General features: G+C 42.8%; 1 protein-coding gene across 4 annotated transcripts in view; it reads right to left on the bottom strand.

Moving 5' to 3' along the window:
- Positions 1-863: 863 nt before the first annotated feature.
- Positions 864-16526, bottom strand: part of Nf1 (neurofibromin 1) — a 29547-nt gene continuing 13884 nt past the window's right edge. The window contains exons 11-25 of one of the 4 annotated variants that reach the window (XM_025305644.1): positions 15894-16195; positions 14797-15358; positions 13718-14266; positions 12814-13026; positions 10313-12437; positions 10006-10146; positions 9665-9917; positions 8707-8828; positions 8519-8626; positions 7883-7942; positions 7588-7796; positions 7321-7507; positions 6334-6575; positions 3682-3901; positions 864-2366 (exon numbers count right to left, since the gene is read on the bottom strand). In XM_025305644.1, the coding sequence (XP_025161429.1) occupies positions 3796-3901; positions 6334-6575; positions 7321-7507; positions 7588-7796; positions 7883-7942; positions 8519-8626; positions 8707-8828; positions 9665-9917; positions 10006-10146; positions 10313-12437; positions 12814-13026; positions 13718-14266; positions 14797-15358; positions 15894-16195 (5179 nt within the window). In that variant the 3' untranslated portion in view covers positions 864-2366; positions 3682-3795. The remainder of the gene's footprint in view (positions 2367-3681; positions 3902-6333; positions 6576-7320; positions 7508-7587; positions 7797-7882; positions 7943-8518; positions 8627-8706; positions 8829-9664; positions 9918-10005; positions 10147-10312; positions 12438-12813; positions 13027-13717; positions 14267-14796; positions 15359-15893; positions 16196-16526) is intronic. The other 3 variants (XM_025305645.1, XM_025305646.1, XM_025305647.1) reach the window with 3 other exon arrangements.

The following is a 16526-nucleotide window of genomic DNA, read 5'->3' as shown; positions in this document are numbered from 1 at the left end:
TCATTGAGAGATTATTTAGATAATATATTATATGATATATATATATATATATATAAGGTATTTTTAGATAATCAATAAATAACAAGAATAAAATAGCCAAACCAGATAGCCAAACCTATGCGAATAGATTTCGAACAAAGCCTGCTATCATAGTTTGATGGCAAATGGGCAACAAATTTAACGCAGAATCTGTTATATCAAATTATGCTACCAATCTGCGGTCAAATATGCGCCAGATCCTGCTGTCGGATACTTGACGACAGATTTGCAGCAAAAACCGCGCAAGACTTGCAACAACTTGACGGCAGATTGACGGCAGAAACCGAGCAAACTCTGCGCGCAGACTCTGCGCGTAGTTTGGCAGCAGGACCTGCGCGGTTTCTGCCGACAATCTGCTCGCACGGCCTGTCACGCAGGTCCTGTCGACAAAACATGAGCCTAATGAGGACACAGATGGCTATGGTTTTGATGTGGGGATCTGATCGAAATTGGCGTCAATCTGCGCACATTCTGCTAGCATTTTGCTTATGTATGGAATGTTGGTATAAATGGTAATGTTTTATTTATCCAAATATATATTTACCGAATAGAACATCTTTAATTAAACAGCGAACAAAACATTTTATGTAACTCTTTCATCTTCTCTCTTTAATAAAATAATGTTTCCTTATTGTAATCATGTAATAATCTTTAAGAAAATATAACCTCTTATTAATAACTTATAAAGATCTGATTAGTGGACTAAAACAATATTTCTTAATAACTTAATAAATAATTTAATAACTTAATAAACAAAGAAAATCATTGATAAAATGAAACATTAAATTTTATGATTTTTCTTCTTTCTTATTTAATTCATATTCTATAATTTTTAATTGGGTCTCATGTATTTTTAGTTAAATATCATATTTCTCTTACATGACTTAATTCTGGTTGATTCACTTCTTGTAAATGATCTCCCTTTATAGAAATAGATTATACATAAGAACAGGCATTGCTAATGTAACATAAGATGGTACTTCTTAATAGTAATACTGCACCTTGTATCCTGTGTTTTGATTGAAGGACCTAACGGAAATATTACGGAAACAGCCGATTCGAGAATAAGCACAGTCTTAAGTCTGTCTTCGCCAAGTCAACCTTAAATCAAATAAGTCTTACTTGAGCAACATATTCTTCGCGAAGATCGTCTTATTTCACGACTATGAAACATACTGATCTTGAGACGGTCTTGATTGAATAAGACCGACTCAACCAAGATCGTCTTAAGTGCTGACTTGAGACTCGACTATGGATACCACCCTAAAATACCTCGTTATACAGTACGGAAGAGTAACGTTTGGTCTTGCTTTGTACTTTAAATTATATTTGACATATTGGTGTTTTGCTAGACGTGGCTCTAGAGATAATTAGTCCTGTGGCTTCGGCCACCCCGAGACGAGAAGCGCCCACTGGTCCAGCAGATCATGTTTGCAGACGCCCGCGCGGAAGGGCGCGCGAGAGGCGGCGTCGCCGGTTTCCCGTCGAGGGGCCGGTAGAGTCTTCTGCGCGAATTTCTCGTATGTCGCAGTTGTTATTAGAGATATGATGATTCGGGACCTCGTTAATCGGACGGCTCGCGTATACATATATACGCACCGTCACAGCCTGAGCCCTGCGCTTCGTGGAGAGACAGGCATACTCGCGTCTCTCGCAGTGTCGGCAGCGTTGGTCGATCAGGGTCTGGGTTGAACTAATATTCGGGCTGAAGTGATCGGCTAATCAGCGGTACACGAGTAATCATTATAATCATTCCGATCGTATCAGTCGGCATTTCAATCGACCAACGTCCGACACTGGTCTCTCGTGCTGCTGCGCTCGCAGTCTTCTCGCATTGCGATGCTGACGAAACCAGCGCCAGTCAGCGCAGCCAACTGCACGTGATCATCCAGGGGAATTAATATCGTCGATATACATCTGCTCCGGTCAAGCCGGTTCTCGCAATTCCACAGCGGTCGTGAAATCATAACGAAGCGTGTCCTCGAGGAATATCCTTGCCTCAGAATCGCATGGCGAGGACATCTCCGTGGCAACGTAATCTCCTCGAGCTCGTTGTGAAAACGCCAACACGACGCACGTGCGATAACATACACTTGAGATTCGCGTTGTAACAATACATATACTTATGCATATATGCGTGAGGTACATCACAAGCAAAATCGCCAATGCATGTGTCGCCGATGGGAACCGAAGGAAAAAATAATACGCTACAAAAGGGCGGCCTTCGCTAATTTCCATTTCTGAGGGCTTGTCATCGTGACGTGGACGGCATTGTGCAAGACCGGCTAGACATGCGGCAGCGGTAACACGAGGTTAACGAGCCCCTGCTGTTCGAAAGAAAGAAATGAATGAGCAGCTGAATTTGCTTCGTAGGCGAGAAGCTGCGAAATGCCTCGTTAAGTACAGATCTGTTCTTTGTAGATGCGCCAAGTTACATTGTCGGCGCTTTGACTGAAGTAGGTGTGCATATTTACTTGGCGCCGATTAAAAAGATTATATACAGGGTGAGACACCTAAAACAGAACCACCCGAATAACTTTGAAAATATGTAAGACAGAGAAAAATGTTAAATACGGAACTTGTTGACCTTTTAAAAATTTCAAAATCGTCGAGTTAACAAAAGTTAGGGCACTATTGTAACAGCGTATTGTTGAAACCAAATAGAGTAAAAAAGTCTAGTAACCCCCTCCTGCTACTTTCTCTTCCGACAAATAGTTACCGAGATATTACAAGTCAAATATTGAAAAAGTTTTCTTTAAATATCTAGAAAAATATTAGACAAATCAAAAAATATTTCAGACAAAAGTTGTTCAAATTAATAAGTAGAAAAAGTGATATAATAAAAAATGGGGGTTTCCATTAAAAAATTTCAAAGTTACCTTCTACAAACCTTGATGACACTGTTCAAGGTCATACTAGTATTACTATGTGATGTGTCATTTAAAAATCCTACAACTTCTGTATTCAATATTTTTTCCATCTTGCATATTTTTGAATTTATTCAGGTAACCTGTTTTAAGTGTCTCTCACCCTGTATAAAATCATGTATACAAGATAACATATAAAGTTTTTGTGTTCGTGTAGATTAAACTAAAGAAAAACGTCCTCTATTTTGCAAAAAAAAAAATCACGCAAAATACTGCAATTAAAGAATAAAGAAGAATCAAAGGATAAAAATAAAGAATATTTGCGAATTATTGCGCTTGATTACATACCAATGTTCGTCAATTAATAACTCTGAACGTTATGTATTTTTTCGCAAAATAGAAGAGGGCATTTTCGTCCAGTTTTTTTTTTGTTCATTTTTCTATCACAAAATCCAAAAACTTTTATTATCGTCCAATATATGATTCATATAAAAATTTTGTCTATATATAGCCGTGTATAATCTTACGGAAAAAAAACTTTCAATTTTTTATTTTATTCAATTTCACATCACGAATTGCCATATAAACATAAGCAGTTACTTTAATTGCGTTGATATAACAGTATTTTTTCAATGTAGACATATATAATTGCGTATGTTTGCACATGGCAATATAGAGACAAAATTTATATACGATCACAAAGAATTATCGTTTATCGAGTGGGTAGAAGTGAGAAGAAGGCAGAAAGATCGCCAGAAGAACCCCTTATACTCACCGTTTAATCGTTTAGATTCACGCATCTCATCTGTCGCTGCAACTTTCGACTGGTCTGTCCCTTACGCGCGCGTTTATTGCACTGTAAGCAGTGCTTGCTGGTGTGATGTAATTGCTAAGTTTGCGAGTCGCCGTAGCTGCATTTTCGGCCACTACTCGTGTCCTCGATCTGGTCCAACTCCACCGCGAAATAGTTTTTATTCTTCTCTGTTGCATGACTGCTGAAACACATAATTCGCTCGATACACATACGTGACGATTGTGGAACATTATATGTGAGTAGCAAGCGCTAGATGTAGAAAAAGTACATCCTTCCTCAATTCAATAATTCAATTCTTTAATTATTTAAATCTCTTTATAAAATTTTTACGATCTGATACATAATATATAATTCAACTTGAAGAATTTCTTTTTATATCACAACACGAATGTTACGTCCCAGAGGAGGAGCGCAACCTTTTCGTTCGCAGGAAAGGCGAACCTCGTACACGCGTGCCAGGAAGCGGGTCAGGAACCCGGTGGGTCCCTTTACTCGGTCACTGACATACGACGAGCGGTCCGTTTTTCGGTCAAGGACGCGAGGCCCTTTACCGGGGATAGGACCATGAGGCAACTCTGAGGTTGGAAGGTAGTATGATTTTGAAATTAATCGCTTGGACATAGACTATTAACAGATTTATTAAAATAAAGATAACAACACAAATGATATTGCGACGCGGTTTAGAATATAACAATAAAAATAATATTACGACGCGAGTTTAGAATATAACAATAAAAGTAATATTACGACGCGGTTTAGAATATAGCAATAAAATGATATTACGGCGCGGTTTAGAATATTACAATTGACGCGGATGATGGTGTGTGTGTGTGTGTGTGAAATAAAAGAAGAAGGAATGGAAAAGGGAAGGAATATGAATAGAAAGTTAGTCGGGTGAGAGGGAACGAGAGCGGTCAGGAGAATTTAAGGGAGTGGATAATTCGAAAAAAGATACGGGAGAATATGATATTGAAGGGGTAGAAGGAGTGTTGGGGAGGGTATGCGGGTTGGGGAGGGAATGCGGGAGCAGTTCCCCTGACTCCCCTCCTCACGGTCCGACAGGTAGACATCCCGCAGGGATTTTAGTCGGTAAGAGTCCGACATAACCCCTAACCCCCCCCCCCAAGGGTCGGGGGTATCCATGAGGATTTCCCCTGCGTGACCAAAAAAAAGAAGGGTAGGAGTGGAAGCGCGTGTAGGAGAAGAGGAAGGAGTACCAGGGGGAAAATGAGGGAGAAGGTAAGGGGGTAGGAGTGTAGGATCTGGGTAATAATCGGTTCCTAGCGCTATGTTGACTATGGCTCGGATTATGGACCTGAGACGCTAGTTGGTCGGGATCGCTGGTGTCAAAAACCGACTCGAGCATTTGGAAAGCGCGATCGAGGTTTATCCCGATATTGTAACTATGACCCACTAAAACCGGATTTCAATAATAAGGGGAATTAATAAAGTGGTGGTAGGAAAGGTAGAAGTAAAGAAAATGAAACTTACTGCTGATTCCTGTTATGCGAGAAGTGAACAAGATAGAACTGTCGATTGGTGGCTCCTGCTCGATAGGTTGGAATGGGTTGTGCTCGCCCACTCCCTTCCGATTGTCCAATTATGGCACAATAGCACAGGTACCGAATATAATTTTTGTCCCCAGCAAAAAAAATGGGAACGTAAGAGTGTGTGTGTTGCCGAAACAAAACTTGGAAGAAAACCGAGTACGAGTCTGAGTCCGAATACGAGTCTGAGTAAGAGTCTGAGTACGAGTCTGAGTACGAGTCTAACCTTTTTGTGTCCGCGGAGGCGGATTGCCACGATTTTATACCGATGATCGGAGGCAGAAGCTATCAGGATGGGTAGAGAGATGGCCTTTGAGGAAGAGGTGAAGCCCTAAGGAGAGCCTAATGAAGTTAAAGATTTAGTTAATAATTTTTATTATTGGTCCTGGTTGACCATAGTGGGGAAAAGTCTTAGCCATTAGAAATTAAGGGTGAGGTTAAAAGATCTCGTGGGAGACATGAATATAGAAGGGCTAAGGGGTGGAGCGTGGATGTCTCTTAGTTTGGGTGGATTGGTTTTGATTGGCGGAATTGATTATTCTTGTGAGAGAGAGTGATGTATACAAGTGGCCGGCTGGAGAAGTCAGAATGCCGTAAATCAAGGGAGATAAGATTTTATGACCATCAGTGAAGTAGGCTTTGTTGGTTGACTGGTAGGGCACATATGGTTTTGGATTGGGAAGATGTAAGTTTCAAGTTTTAGAGCAGGAATGCTTTGAGTTGCTTTGTTTTACTGAAGGTTTGTTAGCGCAGAGTTTCAAATTTTATAGCTAGGCCGACGGACACGCTTGGCGAACACTACCCAGATATAAACCTTCAACGAAGACGTGTAGATTTTAGGAGCTCGCGAGAGAAAAAGAGAATTTTTGTTAATTGAGTCTGCAGGACGTAACACGAGAAGAGGCTTTGTACACGAATGAAATGAATTATTAAATCTATGATTAAGTTTGCAGAATTAATTCTCTTCAATTTCACGAACTTCAGTATTAAGCAGGAACGTTTGCTAGATTCGTTGAAAAAGGTCGTAATCTTTCTGATTGAAAACTAGGAAAGAGGACAAGCTTACTGTTGGTTGAACAAAGCAACGCCGGTCTCTTCTGAAGGCAAGTGCGAAGATCTCCTGATACACCCGAGTACAGTAGGCTGCTTTATTTTCGCGTCTAGTTGATAGCTGCAGGATCGTCTACCTCTTCCGGCAGCCAGATCGTTGCTATTCGGGCCGTCGCACTCTTCCGTCGGTAGACACGTCTCTACCATCGCTTCCAGGCAGTTCACGAACAATTCGGAGCTTTCGGGCGTGCAATTGGACTGTAAAGATATGCCGGTGATGTCGAGAAGAGCGAGGAACTGCACTTCCTCAAGTCTAAGTGCAGGTTGTTCCGACTCTTTGGTAAGTTAACTGATAGTTAAATCGTATGTCTGTTTTCGTTTAAATTAAAGGAAAAAGGAAGATAAACACATGACTTAACTATCAATCAACTTACCAAGAAGTTGGAACAACCGGCCCTAAGATATTGATTCCATTAACAATGAAAGATAGTCTGACATATCCGGAGCTTCAAGGACTTGGCATAATTCGATGTCTAAAGTTGAAGTTTCGACTGCAAAGCTTTGATTCTCCAAATTCTATTCAAAAATTCGAAATATCGAAGCTTTTTCTCAATGGAAGTAATGTCGTATTTATTCGACTGTATGCGCTCGCAGCAAGTTCTCGAGGTTCCGAATATTCAAACGTTCGCATATTCGCGCTTCGACACTTCGTTATCTAAATGTTATGCCTGGAAGTTTCGAGAAATCGACCTAGAGTGCGAAAAGTTACCACGTTTCCTAATGTTTAACGTTGTACCAATATACTGCTTCGATTTTTCTAAAATATTTATATTATCCTGAAATATCTTCGAAGCGTTCAAGAGATGTCACACGAGAGATCAACAGTCATCATGATACTGATCTATTTTTCACCGCTCACTGGTGAAGCTCCAAATATGATTTACAGGCCTAACAGTGAAGTCGCGAGAGAAACAATTGTACTGCTACTAATTCCAAAATTTACGTTTGTGTATGGTCCCGCGAACCTCCAGAGACCGCGGAAGCCACAGCTCTGTAGATAGTGCAGTTGCTGCTGGCACGTGTCCTCGCAGGCCATCATGTTCTGTATGATGACTTGAACCGCGTTCAGTATCGCCTGGTCGTGGCAGGACGACAGCACGCTATTGATCTTGGCATCGAGCAAGTTGTGTCTGCGAAAGAAGCGGATCGAGCAGGTGACAAACGAACGGACTGGATCTATGCACTCGATTCATTTCGGGCGAGAACTTACACGACTGGGAAAACCTTACGGAAGACTATCGTCGCTTCCGCCAGATACTCGTAGAGGATCCGCGCCTCGTCCTCGTCGGTGGAATACTTCACCAAAGTGGCCAGCACAGTCAGCACCAGAGTCTGCGTCGCGAGGTCAGTCAGCACTTCCGGATCGAGCAGGACGTTGTTTTCGTTGCTCTTCATGCTCACTCCGTTACTGTTACGAGTCTATATGTAACATATAACGGTGCAAAGATGTTAGTCCTTGCGATTAACAGCAATTATGCGATCGAGCTGTTGGACAACGACCTGACCTGCGATTCCGCATCGTCCATCGACGTGGCGTTCTTCGTGCTCGGCATACTCCTGGATCGCTGAAATGAAAGCCAGCAGGTCTTGTTAGCAACGATGTCGTCGGTGACCGAGTTAATTACTGAATTAATTAGTGTGCGCTATATACTATAAATATAAATTGACTCATGAGCTCCACACACGCATATATAAAATATATTATAATATTAATATAATTATAATATTGACATATTAATCGTTATTATGTAAATATAATGTAAATTTACGTATATTTACGTAATAATTGTTAGAAGGGTTGTCGTGGAAGGTTTGTCGTGTTTGTCAAATGAAGTAGCAATTTATAAACATATTTATATAAATAATTTAACAGAGATGATACAGAGATTTATCAGTTTTACTGATAAAATAAACAACATCGATTCGATGTTTTTGCAGACGTTCAACGAGGTCTTGGTACCTTCCTTTTAGGATCGAGATTTCCTTTATGAAATTTAACAGAAAAATGACAAGTCTCCCTTAAGCTAATCTAATAAACAATCTACAATAAAACATACATGAATGTGTACCAGTAAAATGTTAAATTGTATTGATAAAATATATTATTTTTATGAAAATATACATTACTGTACAGCGTATACCTGTGTAGAATGTTGTTTTTGCTTTCTCGCTTGGGTGAGCGCCGATTGGTCCAACAAGTCCCAAGTCTTCTGCCTTCTACTCGTAAGATTAGGCGCACCATTGATATCCTGGAAAATGAGCGATAATTTCATCATGAAAATCTCACGTGCACCGCATTGCAAACATAACGAATCAAAGAGATACTCACTGTACTGCGTAAACTGTCTAGAATCTCTGCGCTACCCGAAGAGTCGTGCGAACGATTGTCGGATGTGAACGAGTGCCGAATGTGGCACCTGGTGCGAACTTCCTCCGACACGGACACTAATGCTGCGCAGAATGAAATTCGCTTGAATTTTAAAAGTCTGACATTTTCGGAACAAAATTCACAGTCCTATCTTATATCCGAGATTATTTCAAGTACTCAGCCAGGCTTGACCAACCCGCAACACGCCATATTATTTGTTGCAGTCTGCTATACAATGTGTGATATTATATTTTCATTGTTTTCTGAGTAAGAAATATATTGATGTAATGTTAATGTTAGTTACTGTTTATTGGGAATCATCTGATAAATCACAAAATATACAACATGACGATCCGCGGACTGATCAGGTCTAATCTTGGCATCTAAAGATAGAAAGAGCAAAATAGTCATATAATAAAATCAATAATACCATGATAAAAAGTATAAGGTAATATAATAAATAATATAAAAAATAATAGTAGAAAAAGTAGAGGAGTAGAAAATAAGAAGTATAATATAATAAATCAATAAGTATAATAAACCGTAAGATCATATATTTATACAGGGTGTCCGGGATCTTTTGGAAACGAAAAATTGTGAAGATTAATCAGATCAAACTGAGGAGAAAAGTTAAGTACCATTTTGCACATTTTCAAGTTATCAATTAAAAGAGCCTCTAGATGTGGTGTACGATTTTCAATCATTAATAACTTAATACCTATTGCGACTTTTGCAAAGTGGTACATAACTTTTCTTCTTAGTTAGTTCTTGTTAGTTTGACCTGATTAGTCTTCAGAATTTTTCCAAAAGGTCCCGGACATCCTGTATTTAAAACAAACTTAAACATAAGATCAAGTTATGATCTTCTGTCTTCTGAGAAATATCGACAGTCTCCTGTGCTTTAGGTTAACAAATATACCGGCCAAGTACGGGACGCTGACGGGCGTCACTTCGAATTTGTCCCTTTTCGAAGGTTTAGCCACAATCGCTAACAACATGGTCAATACTCTGGATGTTCTGGTAACCGTGGTGGGGTGCCTGTAGCCTTTCAGCAGATGACCGACTAGTGCGAAGTGGAAGTTCGACTTAAAGGACAAGCCTATGGAGTGATCCAATTGTTTGAAATGCCATTCGAGAGGCTCGCGCGTCGACATCATCACGTGCTCCAACGTCTAAAAAGAACAGCGAGTCGTCTCACATGAGTACGGGTGTCCAGAGAATTTAACTGAGACTAGAGCGTAGAGATGGAAATACGCAGACCTTAGTGTCGAAAGTACCCTGAAAGTCCAGCGTGTGCAAGTTTTGCTCGAGAAGCCCTAGGCCGGCTGCGTACAACGACGGCTGGTCTAACTCGAGAACAGACGTGGCGACCCAAAATAAATATCTATGTATCGGCGACTCCTTAAAGAGAAACAGTGAAGCGACAACATTAGCAGCATCTAACAGAGACAAAACTACTTCTTACACTATTATTATAGATACATCATGCTTATTTAACCATAAATATTATATTATTAATTACTATTACACTTATGACATTCAAGAAGGAGGAAAAAATGAAGCTTACCGGCCTCAGAAGAGGCTGCAGTCGCGTCAAGCACATCACGATCGCCTCCAACAGAGTAATGTCATTAAAACTTTCCAGCGCCTTCACCAGTATTCTCAGTAACTGCTTTATATCCTGATCCGTTACGTTTTTGCTGATACAGCCGAAAACGATGAGCGCTCTCGGCTGTAGAGCCGGATTGTAGCAGAAGGCGAAACTTCTCGTCAATGCCGTCCACGTCTTCAGCCAGTCACACCTCGGAATGTCGCGCATGCAAGCCTCCATGATCTCCAGAAGAGCGTCGGTTATGACTTCCAAGCTGGTCAAGGAAAGTACTTCCCTGTCTTGCGTGACGGACTGGTTTTTGTCATTGTTGAGGCCTTTCTCGTTTGGTGGCTTGCAGATTTCCTTGCAGAGATCCTGCTTGCTGGACCCCGGATGTTTATAGAACGCCGTATCGGCGGCGGACTTCACCTTGCTGATGCCGAACAGAACGTGGTACTTGGGCAATGAGAACTCGTCGAGGCTCATGTGCAATATTCGATACGTGTCCTCGCGGAAGGAAGGCGAGCTGCACGTACACAAGGAGTGAATGGTGTTGATCACCAAGCCGTGAATGCACGACCGCATGGTCAGGCTGCCGGAACACACAAGGAACGTGACCGTGTGAAAGACGTACGGCAGGTGTCTGCCCACGTCCAGGCAATTGTTGAAGGACAGCATCAAGAGGTACCTCGCCAGAATGGCTATGTCGCTCCACATGCTGTGTTGCTCCAGCAACTGCGTCGGCGACAAACAAGTCTTGTCCACCATGCGACATAGCCTGCTAATGACCTTCTTAGCTACCAACTGTACATTGCCGGACGCTAAGGCGACCGCGGTGTCCGCCAAGATCTCCGCCATGTGCGAGCCCAAGCGGTGCTGCACACTGCGCTGGATGAACATATCGAGGACGATGTCGATGAGCTCGGGCAGCCGGCCGATCGTGCCCCAGATTTTCGCCTGTATGCTCGGATACATCTCGACCTCCTCAGCGGTCAATGTAATCAGTTGATCCAGGATCTCGGTGAGCTGTTTGTGCCGCCTGCCGCACTCGTCGTTGGACTTGTAGAAGCGCACGAGGTTGTTCAGCCATGGGGTGATGTACTCAAGGCACAAGTGCTTCAGCTCGATTGTCGATGCCTTGAAGCCCTGTATGCACTCGGCGAGGAACTCGAGCGTGAGGTGCGGGTCGTTCGCTGCCAAGGTCTCGCTGAGGTGTTTGATGAATATCGTGTTGTTCGACGGTATGCAGAGGCCAGAAGTCTCCAACAGCTGACCCTCGATCTTCAAATCAAAAGTCGCCGTGAGCGCGCACAAGTGGTTGTACGCGGCGGTGCGCAGGTTCGGGTTGGGGCTTCCAAGGTTCAGCAAGGTCATGTTCAGCAGGGTGCCGGGCACGTCCTTGGGTCGAATTTTCGCGTGGACCGACATCGACTCCGACTGCGACATTACCCAGCGGTTCTTGATATGATTGATAGCCTGGACGATGCTCTCGCAGTCGTTGTGGGTAAACTTCAGCAGGCCGGCTTCATTGCTGATGGTCAACGTAAACTGGCTGTCGTCCATCGGGCAAACCGCCTCGATCTCGGACGCGTAGTAGACATCGTTCAAGGTCACGTACTGCCACAACACCTTCGTCTTGTCCATGTGAGTAATCTGAACAGCCGCCGAGCCGATCTTCACGGACACTCTGATCTCCTTGTTCGACAACTTCAGCATGCTGGCGAAGACCTTCAAGTCCTCGTCCAAGGATAACGTGGCTCCGGGCAGTTTCTGTTGCTCAACGTCGATCACGTCGTTCAGTTTGCCCGGTCCATCCACGAAGATCACCTTGCGATTACCCTTGAGCGGCGCGAGGATTCGGTCGTTACACTTGGCGTACTCGCGGAGCCAACTGTTGCAATTGTAAATGTAAGCCGCGTGGACATTCTCGTAAGCCACTTCCGGCAGCACGTAAAACCACTTTTGCAAGAACTCTGTTCGGAAACGATTTTCCGAGTTCGTATTGGTGAAATCGAACACTACGTCGTACGGGGAGCGGTAAAAGGGCTTCAACGTTAGCATTACGTGATATATCAAAAAGTCGCTGTTCATTTCGTTGAACCTGAAAATGGAAATTAGTTTCCTCTTTAATCGTACTGCTTTCCCATCGACTTCCCTCTTAATCATCTAACGCGTCGTTTCGTCTAACTATTTAAATACATAAAATGAAAAACTCCACCGCCAATCTGCCATTTTACGTTACGTCAGCAGGCTTTCGACAGAACACGAGCAGATGGCCATGAATCTGCCACGGCTTGATCATGAATCTTTTCTTCTCCGGGAAAATGGAAGTTTTCTAATTTCAAAGCATCGAGAGATGTTCACTTTTCACGAGTTCACTCTAGAGGAGAAGATTCATGTTCGCTTCCCTGACTAAATCTGCTGGCCAACATGTTGCTTATCTTCCACTAAAGCTATAATAAAACAATTTCACATACTTGTGACGTCGTGCAATGTAGTAAAATACCGGATAATCCTTCTTGCTGGTGCCTGCTTGGTAAAAGATATTCGTGTTCTGAATGCTCTTAAAGTCTTCCGTCTCGTGCACATTCAGCTTCATCATGATCTCTTCGAAGCATGTTGACGACATGTCGCTGCTTATCTGCTGCCGCCGCACCATCGTACGGACGTAAGAGGACGAAAAGAGCGAACTGAAAGGGAATCAAAATGTGTGTAATTAGTTCGCGGCTCAGACTAGTTGGACGGAACTTTGTTACACGATAATATCGATCAAGGCGAAAATCAAGGGTGGCCTGTGTATATAAGGCTTGATAACTTAATATCCTGAAAACTACACGATCTACTTTTCAGGAGAGATCAACTCGCGCTGGTGTCGAATTTCATAAAGATCCCACGAACCTGAAATCTGCCTCAAAACTTATCCTCGTTCATCCTACCTTGAAACGTAGAGCGAGGATAATTTTAAAATTTCAAATGAGTAGACACTTAATGGACATGACGACACGACGTCACTATTGATCTAACTAACATATTTCTAAATGCTGTCATAAAATTGGATCAACCACATCTTTGAGAAACCCCTAAAAAAATTTTGCACTCATCCAATATTATAAATCAATTGAAATCTTGTCATGAAATAGATGGAGAAATAGATTGAAGCCTCAAGTGTGTTCGAGCTTTCCAACAAGATCCATTTTGCACACTTTTAGCTCAACGCGCATATTATTAATTTAATTTATTAATTTAATTTCAGGGTGCCACATGGTTATTAATTGGGATGTTCACTTCGTGTATATGTATCGAGCAAAATTCTCTTGAAATATTCGGATAGTGTAGTTGTTGAACTTCATGTAGGCCATTCTCTATACTTCAACGACTCACCAAGAGTCCACAGGTTTATGTTCAGGCGGGCCGAGATACGCCAGCAACGTGGCCAATTTATCGAAAGGTCTCCTCCCCACGGCTTTGTGGTCTCGGATGCTGCTGAGATAGTTGCCCATTCTCTCTTGATGATTCCACAGCAACCTGTGCAAGGCCAGGACGTTAGCGTCCGAGACAAACGACATCGGATGATGAGTTTGACCGGGAGTTTCGCAGTTGGACGTGATCTGTATGACGAATCGTTGGCCGGTCTCGAAGTGCGCTCGCAGGAAGTCGTTGAAGGGAAGCATATGTTGCTCCTTGCTGAACTCCACGTGGTTGGCGATGTTTTGCAGTATCTTCGACATGAGCGTGAGACCTCGTTGCATCGAAGAGGGCACTGCTTTGCACACAATACCCATCTCTTGAGGAGCGACTATGGCGGGATTGATAAAGCGCAGGAATATCGTTGTTCCCACGGCCACGATGTTGTTCTGCGGATGTTGCGGGAACCTTTGGCTCAGCACTTGATACAAGCAGTGACACATCGTACGTAGCTGCGGAGGAAACCTGGAATTAAAAGGTAAACAACATTATGATTCTTTCTCGGTTTCGCTTCTTCCCCCAATATCTTCGCACCTTCCAAAAAAGATATATTTGATAAATGAATATTCAATTGTGCGTTTGCATGCATTGTGCGTCAGATATTGATACTTAATTTAGAACTTCTGTCAATCAAGATTAGATCTAAAGATAAAAGCCAAATTCTGGATCAATGGATTACTGGAACAGATGAAAACGCGTTTATGTAATGCTGCAAATGATCCAAAGCACAGAATCGAGACGTCTATACTTAGTTTTCTTTTCTTCTACAATGTACACGTCAAGTCCTCTAATCGCTTCACAGTCACTTCTATAAATTCTGAGAAAATATTGGTTTAAAAGTTACTGAAGTTGAGACTGAAGACTATATTGTTGTTTTCCCCGTTTATTCTACGCGCGCATTGATTCAGCGCTCAGTTCTTACAGGACTGACGTTGCTCTGACGTTAAACGACTTCGTGTATGATGTAGAGTGAAAACGGACAGACAACGACTCACCTATCAGCCGACGACACTATACCGTCGAAGACATTTTGCGTCAAGGCGATCAAGTTACGGCCGTTTTGCTGGATGTTCTCATTCGAACTGATCCTCGCGTCGTCTATTTCGAAGCTAATTGTAGAATCGTTCATCCAGGGCGTAATGAGAGGCTCGAGCAAGTTTTGCAAGTAGGAAGAACCATAAATCTTGAAGCAGAAGGCCATGATCTTGCATGCCAAGGTGTTGCCGCGAAAGAGAGTCTGTATGCAGTCGGTCAGCTCGACTTCGCGGTAAAACATATTCCACAGCATGGACGACAGCAAGTGCTTCGCATCGAACAGCGTGACGAAAACGCGCGCCAGCTCATCCATTTGACCCGTCGCCACGACGTTAGCCAAGGCCATTGCGATAGGCAATTCGCCTTTGTCGCTGATCATGGTAACCAGCTGAACTAATTGCTCAAATCTATCCGCTAGCACAGTCTCGGCAAGCGTGTCAAACTGCGTTCCTTGTTGCAAGATCTTAGTCAGCACTTCCATGAACGCTGCTCTTGTTTGGAGGTCCGGATTATAGCCTAAGCCTGTAAACAGAAATCGAACACAGAACATGAATAGATGTCCCATGAATAGATGAACCATTCGTGGAAAGAAGTTCTTCGAATGAAGCGGACAACAAAAATAGGAAATGAAGATGTTGCCTGTATAATCAGTGGAAGAAGATTTGCCACTCTTATACGTCCCGACAGCCAGTTAGTTTGCTACCTACATCTAGAGTAACCAATGCGAAGGAGACTTGCGACTTTAGCTCTTATCGTCCTACACTATTGTGTCATTTGATCATTTTGATGAAAGAATCCTGCGATCTTTCACTTAACTTCATTTATTCAACGGGTTTCACAACACACTCGTATCCAGTGGAAAAATTTTCTTCTTTTCTTTTCACCATTCTTAGTGGAGAATCTTCCCATACTAGATGCGCTCTAATGTTCATCCATGCGAAAGTGTCGAAACTTTGTCCTCTACCCGACTCAAAGGCGGGGTTTTCGAAAGAATAAAAATACATTGAAATGCGCAAATGAATACCATTCCCGAGAAATACCTCATATTCTCGCGTACTTATCGAGTGCTGCAGGCCACTGTCTATATTCGCGCTGAGAAGATTGCTCATGGCTTGGATGGTGGTGTCGCGCAAAGTAGCCATCTGTTTGTTCAGCAAAGCGGGCGTCTGCGGGGACACCTCGTTCCCCTCCTCCGACGATTCCCTGCAGTCGTTCATCAGATTCATGAAGAGCGTGAAGTACTTCAAGAACAGTTCGGACTTCACCTCCATCACGTCACGTCGATCAGTCTCCTCGGGCTGAAGGGGGAGTCCTTGCAACAACGCGGCCACTGCCTCCATGCAAGCTTGATTCAGCACTCTGCGAACAATCAAAGCGGCGGATTTGAGAACAGACCAAAGGCTTGAAACTCAACGAGTGAAATTCGTGATTATCTCGTGCACTCGGAAAGCATGTTCAAGTTATTCAATAGTAAAGGAACAGTAAGGGGTCTCGTCTGCGTTCGTTTTATTAAAATATACCGCATACGCAGGTAAAGTAATTGCAGGTAATTGACGTTCGACCCTCCGCAATCTGTAATTTCAGCTGAAGACGAACGCATGATTTCAAAATCAATGCGAACGTCAGCCACTCTTGCCGTCTCCTCCACTGCCGTATTATTTGACTTTAATCAAAGAACCTTGCAAGCTTT

This window comes from Harpegnathos saltator, unplaced genomic scaffold (genome assembly GCF_003227715.2).
Source record: "Harpegnathos saltator strain DR-91 unplaced genomic scaffold, Hsal_v8.6 scaffold708, whole genome shotgun sequence".
In the NCBI taxonomy this organism is placed as follows: Eukaryota; Metazoa; Arthropoda; class Insecta; order Hymenoptera; family Formicidae; genus Harpegnathos; species Harpegnathos saltator.
The sequence above is the reverse complement of the archived record's forward strand: the minus strand, read 5'-3'. Positions and strand labels throughout refer to the sequence as shown.